General features: G+C 56.8%; 1 protein-coding gene across 1 annotated transcript in view; it reads right to left on the bottom strand.

Moving 5' to 3' along the window:
* Window positions 1–19,783, bottom strand: part of LOC116951511 (protein kinase C alpha type-like) — a 94,860-nt gene that overhangs the window by 27,200 nt on the left and 47,877 nt on the right. Inside the window, exons 4-12 of the mRNA XM_076073705.1 lie at window positions 18,882–18,993; window positions 17,913–18,044; window positions 15,236–15,392; window positions 11,021–11,155; window positions 9,908–10,004; window positions 2,367–2,531; window positions 1,696–1,869; window positions 899–990; window positions 362–424 (exon numbers count right to left, since the gene is read on the bottom strand). Coding sequence (XP_075929820.1) covers window positions 362–424; window positions 899–990; window positions 1,696–1,869; window positions 2,367–2,531; window positions 9,908–10,004; window positions 11,021–11,155; window positions 15,236–15,392; window positions 17,913–18,044; window positions 18,882–18,993 — 1,127 coding nt within the window. The remainder of the gene's footprint in view (window positions 1–361; window positions 425–898; window positions 991–1,695; window positions 1,870–2,366; window positions 2,532–9,907; window positions 10,005–11,020; window positions 11,156–15,235; window positions 15,393–17,912; window positions 18,045–18,881; window positions 18,994–19,783) is intronic.

A 19,783-nucleotide genomic window follows, 5' to 3' on the forward strand; every position in this document is an offset into this window, starting at 1 on the left:
GGCGATGGGGGATGGGGAGTCATAGGGGTAGGCCCAGTGGGGACATAGTCACGATCCTTAGCAAGGCTGAGATCATTAGTGAGACCGAAATCATTAACGAGGCCATGATAATTAGCGTGGAAGAGATCATTAGTGCTGCTGAGAAAATAAGACCCAGGTTAAGATCACTAAATTAACGAGATTGGTGGTGAAGTTCATGATGATGTTTAAATAATGTATGATGACGATGATGAAGACACTGCTGATGATGATCACAACGGTGATGACAATCGCGATGCTAAAGCTGCTGCTGATGAGCATGATGATGATCCCAATAAATTATGCTTCGTGATGCTGATTGTGATTATGATGACGATTGCACCTGTAAATGATGCGTTTGCTGTGGAGGTAGAAAAGGCCGATCGCGATCTCTCCTGCATAGAACCTGTCCCACACAACACGGGGCAACACGGAGCAACATGAGGTAACACGAGACAACACGTGGCCACACGTGACATCGTGTATTATAATAACATATCGTGACATTTCATGACTTATGTCATATCATGACATGTCGTGACATGTCGTGACATTGCGTGATACATGACGTCACAGCGTGGCATAGCGCTACACGGCGTAACGTGACACGGCGTGGCATAGCATGAGGTGCCATCACGTGGTACGGCGTGGCGTACCGCAGAGTGACGTGGCACAGCGTGCTGTGGCATGGGATAGGCTGATTTGGCATCACGTGGCACAGCGTGGCATGGCGTAACGTGGCACGACGCGGCGTGACACGGCGTGGCATGACAAGGAATGACGTGGCGTGATGTGGCATCACGTGGCACAGCGTGGCATAGCGTGACGTGTCATCACGTGGCACGGCGTGGAGCGGCGTGCTGTGCTGTGCCGTGCTCACACTGCGTGCGGCTCCTTGAACTTGCTCAGCTGCTGGATCTGGAACATGAGGTCGCCCCCCGTGATGTACTCCATCACGAAGTACAGCCGGTCCTAAGCACACAGGGGAGTGAGTGGGTGGGTGAGTAAAAGTGAGCGAGCGAGACAGTGAGCGAATGTGCGTGTATTTACTACTATTTGTCTTTACCAGGTAAGGACCGCTGAGCTGTGTAGCTATTTTTTAGAAGCTACCTGACCACAAATGATAGCTGAACAAAGTGATTTATCGTGTGGGCATTGATGGCAGGCAAATACTCTCAACGCATGTTAATTCTAAATGTGGAGCGAAAAACTGGAGGAGCAGGAGAAAAAACCACACAACCACAAAGTGAGAGAGGCATGCAAACTCCAAATATACAGGCGTCAGGGTCAGGATCAAACCCAAGACCTCCTGTATACCGGGCGAGGTAGTTAAGCCCCTGGTCCACCCTAAATCGCAGATGCAGATAGCTGATGCACAGATGTTAAATTAAAAACTCTCCAGTGTACGACTGTGGTCATCTTAGAACAGACCGTACAACGACACAACACCCGACCCACAAATACGAAGGAGACATCACAGCGATACGCTCCGCTACTCCCGACGCGGTTGCCTGGGCTTGACCAACTTTCGTGTGAATTTGTATTTGGTGCTCTGCATCTAACATCGGCCAAACGAAAGAATGAAGAGAGTTAAAATCTCGCCACCGTGTCTGCGCTAGCGAGGCCGGGCAGGCGGGCGGGCGGGCGGGCGGGCGAGCGAGGAGCGAGGCCTCTCACCACAGTCTGGAAGCAGGAGTGCAGCTGGGTGAGGAAGGGCGGCTTGTCGGACAGCGCCAGCACGCGCTTCTCCACTAGCGTGCACTCCACGTCGTCGTCCTGGATCACGATGTCCTTCTTCAGGATCTTGATGGCGTACAGCTCCTCGGTGCCCTTGCGCTCCGCCAGCATCACCTGGCGACACCGCCATCGCGTCACCGCCATCGCGTCACCGCCATCGTAGTCGCCACCGCCGCATCGCGGCAGTCGCCGTCGCCGTAACGTCCGACGCCGCAATCGATCGCCGCCATCACCACCTCGCGTCGCCATCGCCGCCTCACGGTGGCAGTCGTAAGGGTTGTGTTGGTGGTGGTGGAGAGGGCAAGGTATGGGAGGGGGGGTACAGTGGTGGTGGTGGAGGGGAGCACGGTGTGGGAGTGGTGGCACGGTGGTAATGGTGGAGGGGGGCACGGTGGTGGTAGTGGTGGTAGAGGGGGGCACGGTGGTGGTGGAGGGGGGCACGGTGTGGGAGTGGTGGCACGGTGGTGGTGGTGGTGGAGGGGGCACGGTGTGGGAGTGGTGGCACGGTGGTGATGGAGGGGGGCACGGTGGTGGTGGTGAGGGCACGGTGTGGCAGTGGTGGCACGGTGGTGGTGGTGGTGGAGGGGGGCACGGTGTGGGAGGGGGGGCACCTTGCCGAAACTGCCTTTGCCGAGCACCGTGAGGAAGGTGAAATCCTGCAGCCGTAGCTTGTGGGGGCCTCCCACGGACGGCGACGGAGATCGATCGGACTCGGGGGTGGCGATGGGGGGGGTGATGACCCCCCCCATGGGGCCCCTGCCACCCAAGTGGGCCCTCTGTGGGTTATCAGGGTCACGGGGTCACAAGGTCACGGGGTCACCATATCACAATTTTTTTTTAGTTTTTCCTCCCCGCCAAATTTTATTCTCAGCCACGCCGTCGGCGATCAGGTTTCAGGGGGGGGGGGAGGGGGTCGGAGAATCCTTTCGGAAATCTCACCGCGACCAGTGTGCACCTCCCCGTGCTCCCGGCCAACAAAATCGCCGCCCGCGACCGCTTTGCCCGCGTCCGAGCGAGCGGTCGGGCGGCGCTGCGGACCGAACGGCGGCGTTCAGCATCGTGACGACCAATCACAGCCCGCGAACGTTGTCACGCGGCGATGCAGCGCATCAATCTGCAGATCGAGGAATCTTGCCTCCTCTACTGCGAGCTACCGGTCTAATGGGTCTTTGTATGGGTCTATGAGTCTCTGTATAGCTCTCTGTATGGGTCTATGGGTCTCTGTATGGGTCTATGGGTCTATGGGTCTCTGTATGGGTCTATGAGTCTCTGTATAGCTCTCTGTATAGGTCTATGGGTCTCTGTATGGGTCTATGGGTCTCTGTATGGGTCTATGCGTCTCTGTATGGGTCTATGAGTCTCTGTATAGCTCTCTGTATGGGTCTATGGGTCTCTGTATAGCTCTCTGTATGGGTCTATGGGTCTCTGTATAGGTCTATAGGTCTCTGTATGGGTCTATGGGTCACCGTATTAGTCTACGGGTCTTCTCTGTGGGTCTATGGGTCTCTGCGTGATTTTGTGGGTCTCTGCGTAGGTCTGCGGGTCTCCGATCTCCACAACCCTGCTCGTTGCATCTTCTCTCCTCAACACATTTCCCCCGAACCATCTGAGTCTCGCTTGCCATGACCTCCTCCTTGTCCCCCTCTCCCTTTAAGGAGATCTTCACAACATCCTTCTCATCACCGAAACTTCCCCCCCCCCACCACCACCCCTCCTTCCAAGGGCCCCTTCTCTCCTCCGTCTTTCACCGCGGATATACCACAGCCGCTGTGCCCTGCGTGGTTTACCGCAAGCTGCCCCCCCCGCCCCCCCGAGGCCTCCTCCCTCCCCTCCCCCCCCGGACTGCCGTGACCTTTAGTCACCGACAGACCTTTACGCGTACTGCACGGCGCTGAACGCAAACGCGGAGGTTCAGCGGCCGGGGGATTTTTGGGGGGGGGCTTTTTTGTTTGTTTGCCGGGCAACGAAATGTCCCGGGTTCCTCTTTAAACCTCGAGACGCTCGTCAGCAGCGCCGTCCTCGCGGCCTTGAAAGGGTGTGGGGGGGACATGTGCACACAGGTTCCCCAAGCCCCCCCCCCCCAGCCCCACTCCACCCCCTCGCTTTATGTGGTGGTGGTAGTCAGCAGCAGTGGTAGCAGATGCGGTGCGAAATAAATTGCGCAACAGAGCGGAACAGCACGAGCAGACGGCTGCCTGCCGAGCAACGCGCGCAATGCACGCAGTACACGCAGTACACATAGTACGCAGAGTACACACGCAGTACACACACAGTACATACGCAGTACACACAGTACACTCAGTACATACGCAGTACACTCACAGTACACGCAGTACACACGCTGTACACACAGTACACACACACAGTACACACGCAGTATACAGTACACACACAGTACACAGTACATGCAGTACACACGCAGTATACAGTACACACACAGTACACAGTACACACACACAGTACACACGCAGTATACAGTACACACAGTACACAGTACACACACACAGTACACACGCAGTATACAGTACACACACAGTACACACACACAGTACACACGCAGTATACAGTACACACACAGTACACACACACAGTACACACGCAATGTTGTCCCAAGCCCGATCACAAAGCCGCATGCAGAATGAATTCAAACCGCATTCGGGGTCAAAGTGAAAAAAAAACCTTGTCATAGGCGACGTTTCGGGCAACGGCCCTAGTTTCGTTCCTCGAGCGCACGTGCACGGGCCTCTACGCGAGGTGGGTGGAGGGGGCAGAGCCATTGACTCTCCCACAGCTTGGAAGAGGTTGGGAGTAACCCAGACGTCACCCCCCCCCCCCCAGCCCCCCACCAGCGCACGCGAACTTCTGCCGATCGACTGCAGCCGCGGCGAGGCCGTGACAACGCCGCTGCCCGGTGGGACAACCGGCCGGGCGGTGTGTGGAGGTTCCGAGAGACTCTCAGCTCCCTCTCCACCACCATCACCACCCCCCGACCCCCTACCGCCCCCCGTCGTGACAACATCTCGCGCCCTCCAGGAGGTGGAATGGAACCACGAACCAGTGACCTCTGCGTCGCGAGCCGGAGGTCGGCGCGCTGACCGTCACTCCATGACGGCGCATCACCGCGTGACACTCGACGACGATAACAATTGTAATATCAATATCATCATCATCATGATTATAATTCGCCGTGGAAATTGTCGAATCGTGCCACCACGTATCGCACGGTGGGGGAGAGTGGCTGGGGGATGGGTTGGGAGGGGGGGGTGGAAGGGGTCGGGGGCCGTTAGAGGCGCACAGAGCGAGTGTCTGAAAGGCGCCGTGATGATGCGGAGTTTAACTCGAGCGATGCGCTCGCTCGAGTGGGCCCTGGGGGCCATCGAGAAGCCATTGGGCGCAGCTGCTAGACACGCGCGCACGCGCACGTGAACGCACGCACGCACACACGCGCGCACACACACACACACGCGCACACACACGCGCGCACACACACACACTCGCACACACACACACGCGCGCACACACACACATGCGCACGCACGCACACACGCGCGCACACACACACGCGCACACACACACACTCGCACACACACACACGCGCACACACACACACGCACACACACACACACGCGCACACACACACACTCGCACACACACACACGCGCACACACACACACGCACACACACACACGCGCACACACACACACACGTGCACACACCCGTACAGCCGTTAACGGACTCTTGGGACAGAGCGCTGTAAGCGAGTAGCGCCTACGAAGGCCCGCGAGGAAGGTGGTGTAGCCAGCGCACGCGAATACACAAAGACAAAGACAGCCCCCACCCCGTATAGCCTTAGCAGACTGTCGGGACAAGTGCTGTTAGCGAGCACCTATGAATACAAACGCGCAGGCAGGGGCGCGCACGCGTGTGTATATTCATAGATGCACACGAATACGCACGCATGCATGCGTGCATGCTTCTGCACCATGGACAAGACAAAAGATCCCCCGTATAGCCTCTAACAGACTGCTGGGGAAAGTGCTGTTAGCGAGCACCTATAGAGACTAAAGATCCCCCGTATAGCCTCTAACAGACTGCTGGGGAAAGTGCTGTTAGCGAGCACCTATAGAGACTAAAGATCCCCCGTATAGCCTCTAACAGACTGCTGGGGAAAGTGCTGTTAGCGAGCACCTATAAAGACAAAGATCCCCCGTATAGCCTCTAACAGACTGCTGGGGAAAGTGCTGTTAGCGAGCACCTATATAGACAAAGATCCCCCGTATAGCCTCTAACAGACTGCTGGGGAAAGTGCTGTTAGCGAGCACCTATATAGACAAAGATCCCCCGTATAGCCTCTAACAGACTGCTGGGGAAAGTGTTGTTAGCGAGCACCTATATAGACAAAGATCCCCCGTATAGCCTCTAACAGACTGCTGGGGAAAGTGCTGTTAGCGAGCTCCTATATAGACAAAGATCCCCCGTATAGCCTCTAACAGACTGCTGGGGAAAGTGCTGTTAGCGAGCACCTATATAGACAAAGATCCCCCGTATAGCCTCTAACAGACTGCTGGGGAAAGTGTTGTTAGCGAGCACCTATATAGACAAAGATCCCCCGTATAGCCTCTAACAGACTGCTGGGGAAAGTGCTGTTAGCGAGCACCTATATAGACAAAGATCCCCCGTATAGCCTCTAACAGACTGCTGGGGAAAGTGCTGTTAGCGAGCTCCTATATAGACAAAGATCCCCCGTATAGCCTCTAACAGACTGCTGGGGAAAGTGCTGTTAGCGAGCACCTATATAGACAAAGATCCCCCGTATAGCCTCTAACAGACTGCTGGGGAAAGTGCTGTTAGCGAGCACCTATATAGACAAAGATCCCCCATATAGCCTCTAACAGACTGCTGGGGAAAGTGCTGTTAGCGAGCTCCTATATAGACAAAGATCCCCCGTATAGCCTCTAACAGACTGCTGGGGAAAGTGCTGTTAGCGAGCTCCTATATAGACAAAGATCCCCCGTATAGCCTCTAACAGACTGCTGGGGAAAGTGCTGTTAGCGAGCACCTATATAGACAAAGATCCCCCGTATAGCCTCTAACAGACTGCTGGGGAAAGTGCTGTTAGCGAGCACCTATGAGCGCCGGCACGGCACACGAGGAGGTGGTTGACTGACCCGACGCTTGACCGCCTTTGTCTCCCCCAGTGCCGACATTGTACATGTAGTACCAGGTACTAATTTAAGGCTGAGTCGACCTAGGGGTTGTTAGCGTGCACCTATGAAGGCCGGAACGGTATACACGAGAAGAGGGGGTGGGTGGCCAGCACCACGCCCGACCGCCTTTGTCTCCCCAGTGGCGATGTTTACACACCGCACCAGGTACTCATTTGAAGCTGATTCGACCTAGGGGAGGCCCGGGACCAGTTCAGATAATCGTCACTGGTGTTGGCCGTGAGCGGGAATCGAACTCGGGTGGCCGGGTTCATAGCGCAGCGTAGCGCTAACCCGCTACACTACCGCTCCCCACAACCGCTCCCCACACGCACACAGACACACAGAGTTCGGGAATTGAACTCGGGCCGCTGGTTTCGTAGACGCGCACACACAGACACAGACGGGCACACACACGTGCACACAGACACAGACGTGCACACGCAGACACACACAGACACAGACGGGCACACACACGTGCACACAGACGTGCACACGCAGACACACACAGACACAGACGCGCACACACACGTGCACATACACGTGCATACACGCGCACACACAGACACGCGCACAAATACATGCACACACAGACGAGCACACAGAGACGCGCACACACACACCCGTGCACACGCAGACACAGACGCGCACACGCAGACACAGACGCGCACACACCCATACACGTGCACAGACATGTACAGACAGGCACACGCGTGCACACACACGTGCACACAGAGACACACACACGTGCACACACAGACACGCCTGCACACAGATACACACCGTGCACACACACAGATACACGTGTGCACACACACAGACACACACGTGCACACAAACAGACACACACGTGCACACACACACAGACACACGCGTGCACGCACACAGACACACGCGTGCACACACACAGACAAACACGTGCACACACACAGACACAGGCGTGCACACACACAGACACACACGTGCACACACACAGACACACACGTGCACACACAGACACACGCGTGCACACACAAAGACACACGCGTGCACGCACACAGACACACGCGTGCACACACACAGACACACGCGTGCACGCACGCAGACACACGCGTGCACACACACAGACACACGCGTGCACACACACAGACACACGCGCCTGCGACCATCGCCGTCACGAATGCGTTGTTGAGAGCTCGCATTGCCCCCCTCCGCGCGCCCCGGTTCCCGTGAACGCTACTCCCGTGGTGGTGGTGGTGGTTTTATTTTAGTTCCCTCTCGATTGTGAACACAGTCACGGACACGGAAACACAAACAAAGAGTCTCCCCCACCCTCCCCCCCCCCACCACTCATTGTGTCGCCTCTATCGGCTGTCGGGGCCAAGTGACGTTCGCGAGCGACTCGCGAAGGCCGCCACGGCGCCCGAGGAACCGTGGCCACGATGCCGCAGCACGACGGTGCTCGCTCGTAGCCAGACAATGACAGGGATCCCACCCTGCCGTGATGGTGGCTGATGGCGGTGGTGATAGTGACAGTGGTGACGGTGGCGATGGTGGCAGTGGTGATGGTAGTGATGGTGGGTGATGGTGGCGGTGGTGGAGACGGTGGTAGTGACAGTGGTGATGGTGGCTGTGATGGTGGTGATGGTGATGATGATGGTAGTGGTGGTCATGGTGATGGTGATTATGATGGCAGTGACGATGATGGTGGTGGTGGTGCTGATGATGGTGACCATGACGTTGACGATGGTGGGGTCGCGCTAATTGGAATCATATCCGCGTGGCGAGTTTTATTTGAGTGAGGAAGATTAATGAGGCACGGTTGGACAAAACAAAGATCCCCCGTATAGCCTTAACAGACTGTAGGGGCAAGTGCTGTTAGCGAGCACCCTATGAAGACCGGAACGATACACGAGGGGGTGGGTGGCCAGCACCCCGCCCGACCGCCTTTGTCTCCCCAGTGGCAATGTTTACACACCGCACCAGGTACTCATTTCAGGCTGAGTCGACATAGGAGAGGCCCGGGACCGGTTCAGATAATCGTCACTGGGTGTTGGCCGTGAGCGGGAATCGAACCCGTGTCGCCGGGTTCATAGCGCAGCGTAGCGCTAACCGCTACACCACCGCTCCCCACGGCACGGTTGGAACACACAGACGCACACACACACACCTACACACACACCTACACCCACACACACACACCCACACAAAGACAAAGATCCCCCCGTATAGCATTTAACAGACTGTTCGGGCAAGTGCTGCTAGCGAGCACCTATGATTGCCGGCACAACACATGTGGCGAGCAGAACGCCCAGCCGCCTTTGTCTTCCCATTCTTCATGTTTACGCACCGCCCCAGTTACTCATTTATGGCTGAGTCGACATAAGGGAGGCCCAGGACCGGTCAAAATATTCGCCACTCATTTTGGCTGCGAACGGGAATCAAACTTGGGTCGCTCACCATTGAGCCATGGATACACACACGCACACACTCTCGCATGAACACACTCTCATGTAACCAAGGCAACGAGCCGTGGGGTTGCCTTGGCAACCAGGGCGTTGCCATGGAGATCGGATGAGCAGAGCGGGTGGGGGGACAGGTGGGTCCTCCCACCCCCTCCATCCCCATCTCGTAGCCCAGGCAATGCTGCCACCTGGCGTTCAGGGACACAGACTGCGTCTCTCTGACTCAACTCGTCTGCACGACTTCACCCGCTCGTCCGGCCTATTGCATCTCCCGTCTCTCTCATTGCCCGTCCCTCTCATTGTCTAAGTGGCTGTCTCCCTCGCCGTGCATCCACCTATCACATCGTCCATCTGCCTGCCTTGCCTGCCTGTCTCCCTGCCTGATTCATCCCATGCCCGTTCGTTTGTCTGGCCGTCGGCTCCACCAACAAGTCTGCCTGTTCCTCTGTCCGCGTGTCCGTCAGGTGGAGGTGTTTTCGGGGGGGGGGTGGGTGAGGCTCGCACCTCCATCCTGTCGCGCACGAGCAAGCTGTCCTCGGGCCCGCCGTCCGGGATGGGCGCGTTGTAGTACTCGCCCTCCTCCTGGCTCAGCAGCTTGTACCTGCGGCGCGCACACGCGGCGACAGTTACGGCACAGGTGGGGCGCCTCCGTGTGGCCCCGTCCGTCCGTGGTCGCACCGCGCTGCCTGGTTGCCCTTGCGCGGTTGCGCCTCGCCATTGCACCGTGCGGTTGCCACGTGCGGTTGCCCCCGCGTGGTTACCCCGCGTGGTTACCCCACGTGGTTACCCCCACGTGGTTACCCCCACGTGGTTACCCCCCGCGTGGTTACCCCCACGTGGTTACACCGCGTGGTTACCCCGCGTGATTACCCCGCATGGTTACCCCACGTGGTTACCCCACGTGGTTACCCCCACGTGGTTACCCCCGTGTGGTTACCCCACGTGGTTACCCCCACGTGGTTACCCCACGTGGTTACCCCGCGTGGTTACCCCCACGTGGTTACCCCCACGTGGTTACCCCCACGTGGTTACCCCGCATGGTTACCCCCACGTGGTTACCCCCACGTGGTTACCCCCGCGTGGTTACCCCCACGTGGTTACCCCCACGTGGTTACCCCCGCGTGGTTACCCCACGTGGTTACCCCAGTGTGGTTACCCCGCAAGGTTACCCCCGTGTGGTTACCCCACGTGGTTACCCCACATGGGTACCCCCACGTGGTTACCCCCACGTGGTTACCCCGCGTGATTACCCCGCGTGGTTACCCCACGTGGTTACCCCACGTGGTTACCCCACGTGGTTACCCCCACGTGGTTACCCCGCGTGGTTACCCCCACGTGGTTACCCCCGCGTGGTTACCCCACGTGGTTACCCCAGTGTGGTTACCCCGCAAGGTTACCCCCACGTGGTTACCCCCACGTGGTTACCCGCACGTGGTTACCCCACGTGGTTACCCCCACGTGGTTACCCCCACGTGGTTACCCCGCATGGTTACCCCCACGTGATTACCCCCACGTGGTTACCCCCACGTGGTTACCCCCACGTGGTTACCCCCACGTGGTTACCCCCACGTGGTTACCCCACGTGATTACCCCCACGTGGTTACCCCACGTGGTTACCAGCCGTTGGCGGGGGACTTGGTGAGCTCGGACACGCCGAAGGAGAGGGCCCCCATGAAGTCGTTGCGTGACGTCAGGTCCCAGTCCCACACCTCGATGGACAAGCGGCGCTCGCGGTCCGCGGCCTTGAGCACGCTGAGGTGGGGGGCAGGTGGGGGTGGGGGGGGGCGATGTTCGAACAACCACAACAACGATCACAAACACAACGACGATCACAGCAGCAGTCACAAACCACAGCGATCACAACAACGATCACAAACACAACGACGATCACAGCAGCAGTCACAAACCACAGCGATCACAACAACGATCACAAACACAACGACGATCACAGCAGCAGTCACAAACCACAGCGGTCACAACAACGATCACAACGACAACAACGATCGCGACAACGATCACGACGGTGACCACAATCACAACGATCACAACAACGATCACAACCACAACAACGATCGCGACAACGATCACAACAACGATCACAACGACAACAACGATCGCAGCGTCAATCGCAGAGATATGCAACAACGATCACAGCCGCAACAACGATCACAGCCGCAACAACGATCACAGCCGCAACAACGATCACAGCCGCAACAACGATCACAGCCGCAACAACGATCACAGCCGCAACAACGATCACAGCCGCAACAACGATCACAGCCGCAACAACGATCACAGCCGCAACAACGATCACAGCCGCAACAACGATCACAGCCGCAACAACGATCACAGCCGCAACAACGATCACAGCCGCAACAACGATCACAGCCGCAACAACGATCACAGCCGCAACAACGATCACAGCCGCAACAACGATCACAGCCGCAACAACGATCACAGCCGCAACAACGATCACAGCCGCAACAACGATCACAGCCGCAACAACGATCACAGCCGCAACAACGATCACAGCCGCAACAACGATCACAGCCACAGTGGTCGCTCGCTGCACCACCGCTTCGTGGTCGAGTCAGATGGCGGCTTCGGAGATCTGAGGAGGAAAAATATAAACTCCGGTTTCCACTCCTACCACTGCCACTACCACCACTACCACCACCACTACCACCACAACCACCAGCGCCACTACCACCACTATCACCACATCCGCCACAACCACTACCACCACTATCACCACATCCGCCACAACCGCCACTATCACCACCACAACAGCCACCACCGCCACTACCACCACTATCACCACATCCGCCACAACCACCACCGCCACTACCACGACAACCACCACCGCCACTATCACCACCACAACAGCCACCACCGCCACTACCACCACTACCATCACAGCCGCCACGACCACCACCAATACCACCCTCAATACCACCACCACTACTACAACCACCACCAGCACCACCACCAGCACCACCACCAGCACAACAACAACAACCGCCATTCACCACTAAGTGGCGGTGACGTCACCACGACGCCTGTGTCAGGCTATGTGCACCTTGAGGCCACGTGAAGTGTCGAATGCCCGCTGGCAGGAGGTCACGGGGCAGACCCAGCTGTCACGGGTCGACTGACTGAGATGAGTGGCTGATGCACCACCTGTGCCTCCTACTGTTCCGACTGGCTGTGCTTTATCCACCCGGCACTCCACTCGTTGTTGTGAGCATCGCTCCTCTGCCCTCCATTGTTATTGGAGGGTGACTGCCTCCAACTGCCCAGTAACGTCCTTCACGAGCCTCCTCCACAGAGGCCGATCTTGACACCGCTGGTACCAGTCATCGGCAAGTCCACTCAGCTCCACATCCTCTTGTACCACATCACTCCATTTCTTGTCTAGCCCGTGCCACACCTGTTTAGCCCCCTCTATTTGGCCGAACAAAAGCTGTTTAGGCATGCAGTGACTGGGCATACGGGTTACATGACCCAGCCAACACAGCCTTGCCAACCGGAGGAGCTCACCGATGGGACTTTGTCCAGATCTTTCAAGGATTTGTGAGCGAGATCCTCACACAATCCAGGCTGGTTAAACCCAGGATGGATCGTAGGCAGGCCAGCCTAAATGTTTCTAACCGGTGAAGATTTTCCATTAGGGGGGTGCACGTTCGCAAGCGTAGAGAAGGAAGGGAATGACTGTGGCCGAGAAGACCTGAAGCTTCGTGTGGAGCAATAGACCAGGTAGTTTCCACACAGCGTTACGCAACCGATGAAAATATGCCGCTCGACTGATTCGGAGTGAGACCTCTGATGTCAATCCGGAGCCGGTCATGAGCACACTGCCCAGGTATGGGAAACTCTCCACTCTCTCCACAACTGCCCCTTCATCAAATGGGAGTTGTGGGGGTGGAGTGTCTGATGGTACAAAATACCCAGACAGGTGCTTTGTTTTGGTGGAGCTGATGGTAAGACCCCACCTCTTAGTGGCACACTCCAGGTTCAGCAGCAGCGCCTCCAACTCCTCCTCTGAGTGAGCAGCAATTATCAGATCGGCATACATAACATGGTTGACCAAAAGGGAGTTGTCCCTTGACCGCACCCGGGCATCGATCAGACTCCCATTGTATCTGTACCAGATGTAAATTCCTCCGGTACAGCCATCGAAGGCTTCACGAACTACGTGGTAAATAATGTGTGAGCTAGAGGACATTCCTGTCGCACCCCAAGGTGACTCCCGGCCACGTAGTTTTACCCGGACCTGCTCACCATCATGACGGTCCTTAATCATCGTGAGCAGAGAGTCAGGGACTCCGAAATCACGAAGAACAACCCAGAGCCCAAACCTACTGATGGTATCATAGGCCGAGACCAGGGCAATAAAGCAGAGATGTAATTCCTGTTCGAATTTCCTACAACTCTGCTGTAGCAGATGAACAGAAAATATGGCATCTGTGCAGGACCGCCCTTTCCTGGAACCGCATTGGGGCTCCGCAAGCCTCACCTCAACGTGCCTGGCAAGGCGATGTTGAATAATCATTGCCAGGACCTTTCCCGGCACACAGAGGAGTGAGATACCCCTGTAGTTGTTACAGTCTGTGCGGTCCCCCTTCTTAAAAAGGGGGACCACCAGGGCATTCTTCGTATCCTGCGGAACCCGTCCAGTGGTCCAGACCGTTGTTATGATGTCATATAGGGCAGTCTGTGCACAAACGCCACCCTCCCTCAGCATTTCGCTTGGGAGATCATCTCTGCCTGGTGACTTCCCTGGTCTCAGACTCTGGACCGCCCTTTCCTGGAACCGCATTGGGGCTCCGCAAGCCTCACCTCAACGTGCCTGGCAAGGCGATGTTGAATAATCATTGCCAGGACCTTTCTCGGCACACTGAGGAGTGAGATACCCCTGTAGTTGTTACAGTCTGTGCGGTCCCCCTTCTTAAAAAGGGGGACCACCAGGGCATTCTTCGTATCCTGCGGAACCCGTCCAGTGGTCCAGACCGTTGTTATGATGTCATATAGGGCAGTCTGTGCACAAACGCCACCCTCCCTCAGCATTTCGCTTGGGAGACCATCTCTGCCTGGTGACTTCCCTGGTCTCAGACTCTGGATCGCCTTCCGTACTTCCTCAACAGATGTCACCTCAGCCAGCCACTCACAGGCGGTGACTTCTTCTTCCAATATTTGAGGCACGGCAGTCTCAGTAGAGTCACCCCCACTTTGCCCCACGTTCTTTTTCCAGGCTGAGGGATTTCCCCTCCCCCAAGACCTCAGAAATGCTCAGCAAATCTGCAAACTTGTTCCTGGGGGTCGAAGATTGGATCACCGTTCTTTCCCCTAATGATGGTAATAGGTGTGGCACTACAAGTTACTTTTTATGGAATTAAAGAGTGATTTGTGATCACGGGCCACTGAGGCAGATTCTATCTCCTCAGCAACCCGCGACCATCACCCATCCTTGCAGCGCCTCACGGCTCTCCGAACCTCCAAGCGAAGGCTGCGGTAAGCCTCCCCAATTCTCTGACGTGGGATGCTGTAGACGATGAGAGTGGTCCTGTCGCTTTTTCTCAGCCAGCCTGAACACCTCCTCTGTCAGCCAATGGTCTCTGGAGAGGTCTTGACCACCACCAGCACGACCACCATCACCACGAGTATCACCACCAGCACTACCAGCACCTACACCAGCACCACCACCAGCACCATCACCAGCACCACCACCAGCACTACCACCACTACCAGCACCACCAGCACCACCACCAGCACGACCGCCACCACCAGCACCACCAGCACCACCACCAGCACGACCGCCACCGCGGCGCTCACAATGTGAAGCTCTCGTTCCAGGAGGGGTTAAGAGTTGCCTTGTGCTTGCGCGTCTTCTGCTTGCTCTCGTTGCGGGGGTCCGGCACCAGCTTGAGCTTCACGTAGGGGTCCGACAGCCCGTTGGGGTCCATGGGGATGAGGTTCCTGGCCTCCCCCACTGCGCGACACAAACGAGCCAAGTTTGCGTTGCCAAGTCACAGTAACTCACCCAGTCCCTCACTCGCTCGCTCACTCACTTACCAGCTCACTAATTAATCCAGCCACTCACTAACTCACCCACCCACTCACTCAATCACTCACTCGCCCACTCACTTACCCACCCACCCACTAACTCCCCCATTAATGCATTCATTAATTTTCCAAGCCACAGTAACTCACCCACACACCCACCCGCTCGGGTTCATGTCCTGGTTTGACCCGGGTAGTCCTGGAATTAGCATATGTGGCAGCAGCAATTGATTTGTACCGCGAACTGATAGATTTGTGTCTGGGTTTATTCTGTGGGAAGAAGTGGTCACCCTAACCGGCAGTGACAGGGCTGCAGCCAGGGTCAGATCATGATTATTAGGGTCCTAAGGCTAATAGGAAGGGCCTAAGGCAAATAAGTGAGAGGGGCCTAAGTATGTATTGCACATTGCAATAAAACATTTATCTATGTATAAAATGAGCACGTGTATTCGACTCAGTGTAAAGCCCTGATGGACTGTAGGCAGGGCCAGAATGAATGTCTCAAACCGGCGTAGATGTTCCACGAGAGGGGCCCACGTTTCCCAAGCGTAGAGAAGAGAGGGAATGACCGTGGCCGAGAAGAGCCGGAGCTTCGTGCAGAGCGACAGACCAGGTAGCTTCAGCCCAGCGTTACGCAGCTGACGAAAAGATGCCACTCGACTGATTGGGAGTGCGACCTCTGCTGCCAAAGTGGACTCGGTCATAAACACACTAACCCATTTACGGAAACGCCTCCACTCTCTTCCACAACTGCCCCATCACTTAAGGGGGGGAGTCGAGGGGGGTGGAGTATTGGATAACACAAAATATCCAAACGGGTGCTTAGTTTTTGGTGGGGTCCATGGCAAGACGCCACCTCTTAGTGGCATGCTCCGGGTTCAGCAGCAGAACCTCCAACTTCCCAGAGTGAGGAGCAATCGACACAACCTCCAAAGTAACCACAAATGCCATTAACACTCGCGACATCACCATCACCATGAACACCACCACACTGACAAGATCCACACCATCACCACCATCACGACTGCCACCACCACCGCCTCCACAAAAAACACAATCACCACCACCAAAAGACAAAGATCCCCTCTAAAGCCTTAACAGACTATTGGGGCAAGTGCTGTTAGCGAGCACCTATGAAGGCCGCCTTTGCCTCCCCAGTGGCGATGTTTACACACCACACCAGGTGCTCACAACGTCCGCACCACAACGTCTACCCACAACGTCCACACCACAACATCCACACCACAACAACCACACCACAACATCCACACCAAAACATCCACACCACAACAACCACAGCACAACATCCACACTCACAAAATCCACACTCACTCACAATATCCACACCACAACAACCACACCACAACAACCACACCAAAACATCCACACCACAACATCCACACCACAACATCCACACTCACAACATCCACACTCACAACATCCACACTCACTCACAATATCCACACCACAACAACCACACCACAACATCCACACCACAACATCCACACCACAACATCCACACCACAACATCCACGCCACAACATCCACACCACAACCGCACGCGTGCGGTGCCGGGTGACCTCAGCAGGGGGCGATGTAGCCGCACAAGTGGAACCAGATTTCACGCCGTCTCTCGAGCTAGCGGTGGAAAATCCCCATTCCCACGGCGGGGACCAGTTCATCCGTTGAACATACACGGGGGGAACTGCCGGCGGCGTGTAACGGTTACTGGGCAGAAATTCGCCGGTTCGATTCCAACTCCCAGTTTATCGATAAGGGGGGGGGGGGGGGAGTCTCTAATAGAGGATTTTTGGGGGCTTTAGATCGCGTCAATATAAATGTGTCGTTAAACCTGCAACCACCCGACAGCCAATTAGTAAGGTTTGTCACGTAAACAAAACGTGCCAATTCGTTACGAATACAGTTTTTAGTTCTTATCACGACCACTCCGATCCCTATCCCAGCATTAATACCGATGAATGATGACCGATGGATAATGACGGACGAACAATGATCAATTAATAATGACCAACGAATAAGATCGATTGATGACTACCCAACGAATAACGATTGATGAATAATGGCCGGTGAATAACGATGGACGAACAAAAAACGTTGCATGAATAATGATACATTCATAAGATGGATTAATATCTACCAATAAATAAATTACCGCTGAATAATGATCGATGGATGACGACGGACGAATAATGGTCGATGGATGACGATGATGACGATCAATAAATAATGATCGATGGATAACAATGATGACGATGGATGAATCACGGTCGACGATGACGATGGACGAATGACGATCGATGGATGACGACGATGGCGATGGCCGAATCATGGACGAAAATGATCGTGACGACGATAAATGAGCGGCAATCGATGGATGACGACGATGACGACGATGACGACGACGGGCAGTAGGGGGAGTGCCACTGACCCGTGACCTGCAGGACGTGCCCGTTCACCACCTCGGCGCGGATGTGAATGCGGCCCCTACGCTCCGTGTGGTCGATGCCGCAGAGGTTGGGCACGTGCGGCACGCAGCGCTTGTGCGCGTTCATGTCGCAGCCTGCGAGCGCGCGCGCGCACACACAAGGTAAAGGTCCACCGTGTAGCCTTCGATAGGCACTCGGGGCAAGTGCTGTCACCCGGCACGGCACGTTAGGTACTCGTTTAAAGGATGAGTTGACCTCTGGGGAGGTCCAGGACCGGTTGAGATATCCGTCATTGCCTCACTGGGTGTTGGCCGGGAGCGAGATTCGAACTCGGGTCGCCGGGGTTCGTGTCGCGGCGCGCTAGCCACTGCGCCACCGCTCCAAAGACAAAGATCCCCCGTGTAGCCTTAAAAGACTGTAGGGGCAAGTGCTGTTAGCGAGCATTATTGCTGGCCAACCCCCCACACGCCCTTCGATTATTGCTGGCCAACCCCCACACACCCTTCGATTATTCATTGCCAACCCCCACACACCCTTAGATTATTCATTGCCAACCCCCACACACCCTTCGATTATTCATTGCCAACCCCACACACCCTTCGATTATTTATTGCCAACCCCACACACCCTTCGATTATTCATTGCCAACCCCACACACCCTTCGATTATTTCATGCCACTTGCCAACCCCACACACCCTTAGATTATTCATTACCAACCCCCACACACCCTTCGATTATTCGTTGCCAACCCCACACACCCTTCGATTATTCGTTGCCAACCCCACACACCCTTCGATTATTCATTGCCAACCCCACACACCCTTCGATTATCGCCAACCCAACTCCCTTCGTGTGCTGCGGAGGGGCGGGGGGGGGGGGGGCCTTCGACGGTGTCTCTCGCTCACAGCACTTGCCCCCGACGGCCTGACGAGGCTATACGGGGATCTTTGCCCTTGCCCGTGGTACTCACTCTCGCACTTCATGCCCTGGTGCAGGAGGCCGTAGAGCAGCGAGCCGCAGTGGTCACAGAACGTGGGGCTCCCGAACGTGTGAACCTTGAACTTGTGGCGGCTGCGTGCGTCCTGTTAGAGGGGGTGGGGGGGGGAGAGTGGGGGGGGGAGTGGGGGGGGGGAGTGGGGGGGGGTGAGAGGAGTGAGAGGAGTGGGGGGGGGAGTGGGAGGGGTGGGGGGGAAGTGGGGGGAGTGGAGGGGGGAGGGAGTGGGGGGAGGGAGTGGGGGTAGTAGTGGAGGGGGAGCGGAGGGGGCAGGGGGGGGAGTGGGGGTAGTCGTGGGGGGGGGGAGTGGAGGGGGCAGGTGGGGAGGGAGTGGGGGGAGGGAGTGGGGGGAGGGAGTGGGGGGAGGGAGTGGGGGTAGTCGTGGGGTGGGAGTGGAGGGGGCAGGGGGGGGAGGGAGTGGGGGGAGGAGTGGGGGGAGGGAGTGGGGGTAGTGGTGGGGGAGGAGTGGAGGGGGCAGGTGGGGGAGGGAGTGGGGGGAGGGAGTGGGGGGGGGGGGAGTGGGGGGAGGGAGTGGTGGTAGTGGTGGGGGGGGGGAGTGGGGGGAGGGAGTGGGGGTAGTCGTGGGGGGGGGGAGTGGAGGGGGCAGGGGGGGGAGGGAGTGGGGGGAGGGAGTGGGGGGAGGGAGTGGGGGTAGTAGTGGGGGGGGAGTGGAGGGGGCAGGTGGGGGAGGGAGTGGGGGGAGGGAGTGGGGGGGGGAGTGGGGGGAGGGAGTGGGGGGGAGTGGGGGGAGGGAGTGGGGGTAGTGGTGGGGGGGGGAGTGGGGGGAGGGAGTGGGGGGGGGAGTGGGGGGAGGGAGTGGGGAGGTAAAGTGACGTCGCCACTCCACATAGCGAAGGTAAACTACAGGTAGTTAACAT

Source organism: Petromyzon marinus, chromosome 43 (genome assembly GCF_048934315.1).
Source record: "Petromyzon marinus isolate PM22_M1 ecotype Great Lakes invasive population chromosome 43, UKy_Petmar_22M1.pri1.0, whole genome shotgun sequence".
Lineage (NCBI taxonomy): Eukaryota > Metazoa > Chordata > Hyperoartia > Petromyzontiformes > Petromyzontidae > Petromyzon > Petromyzon marinus.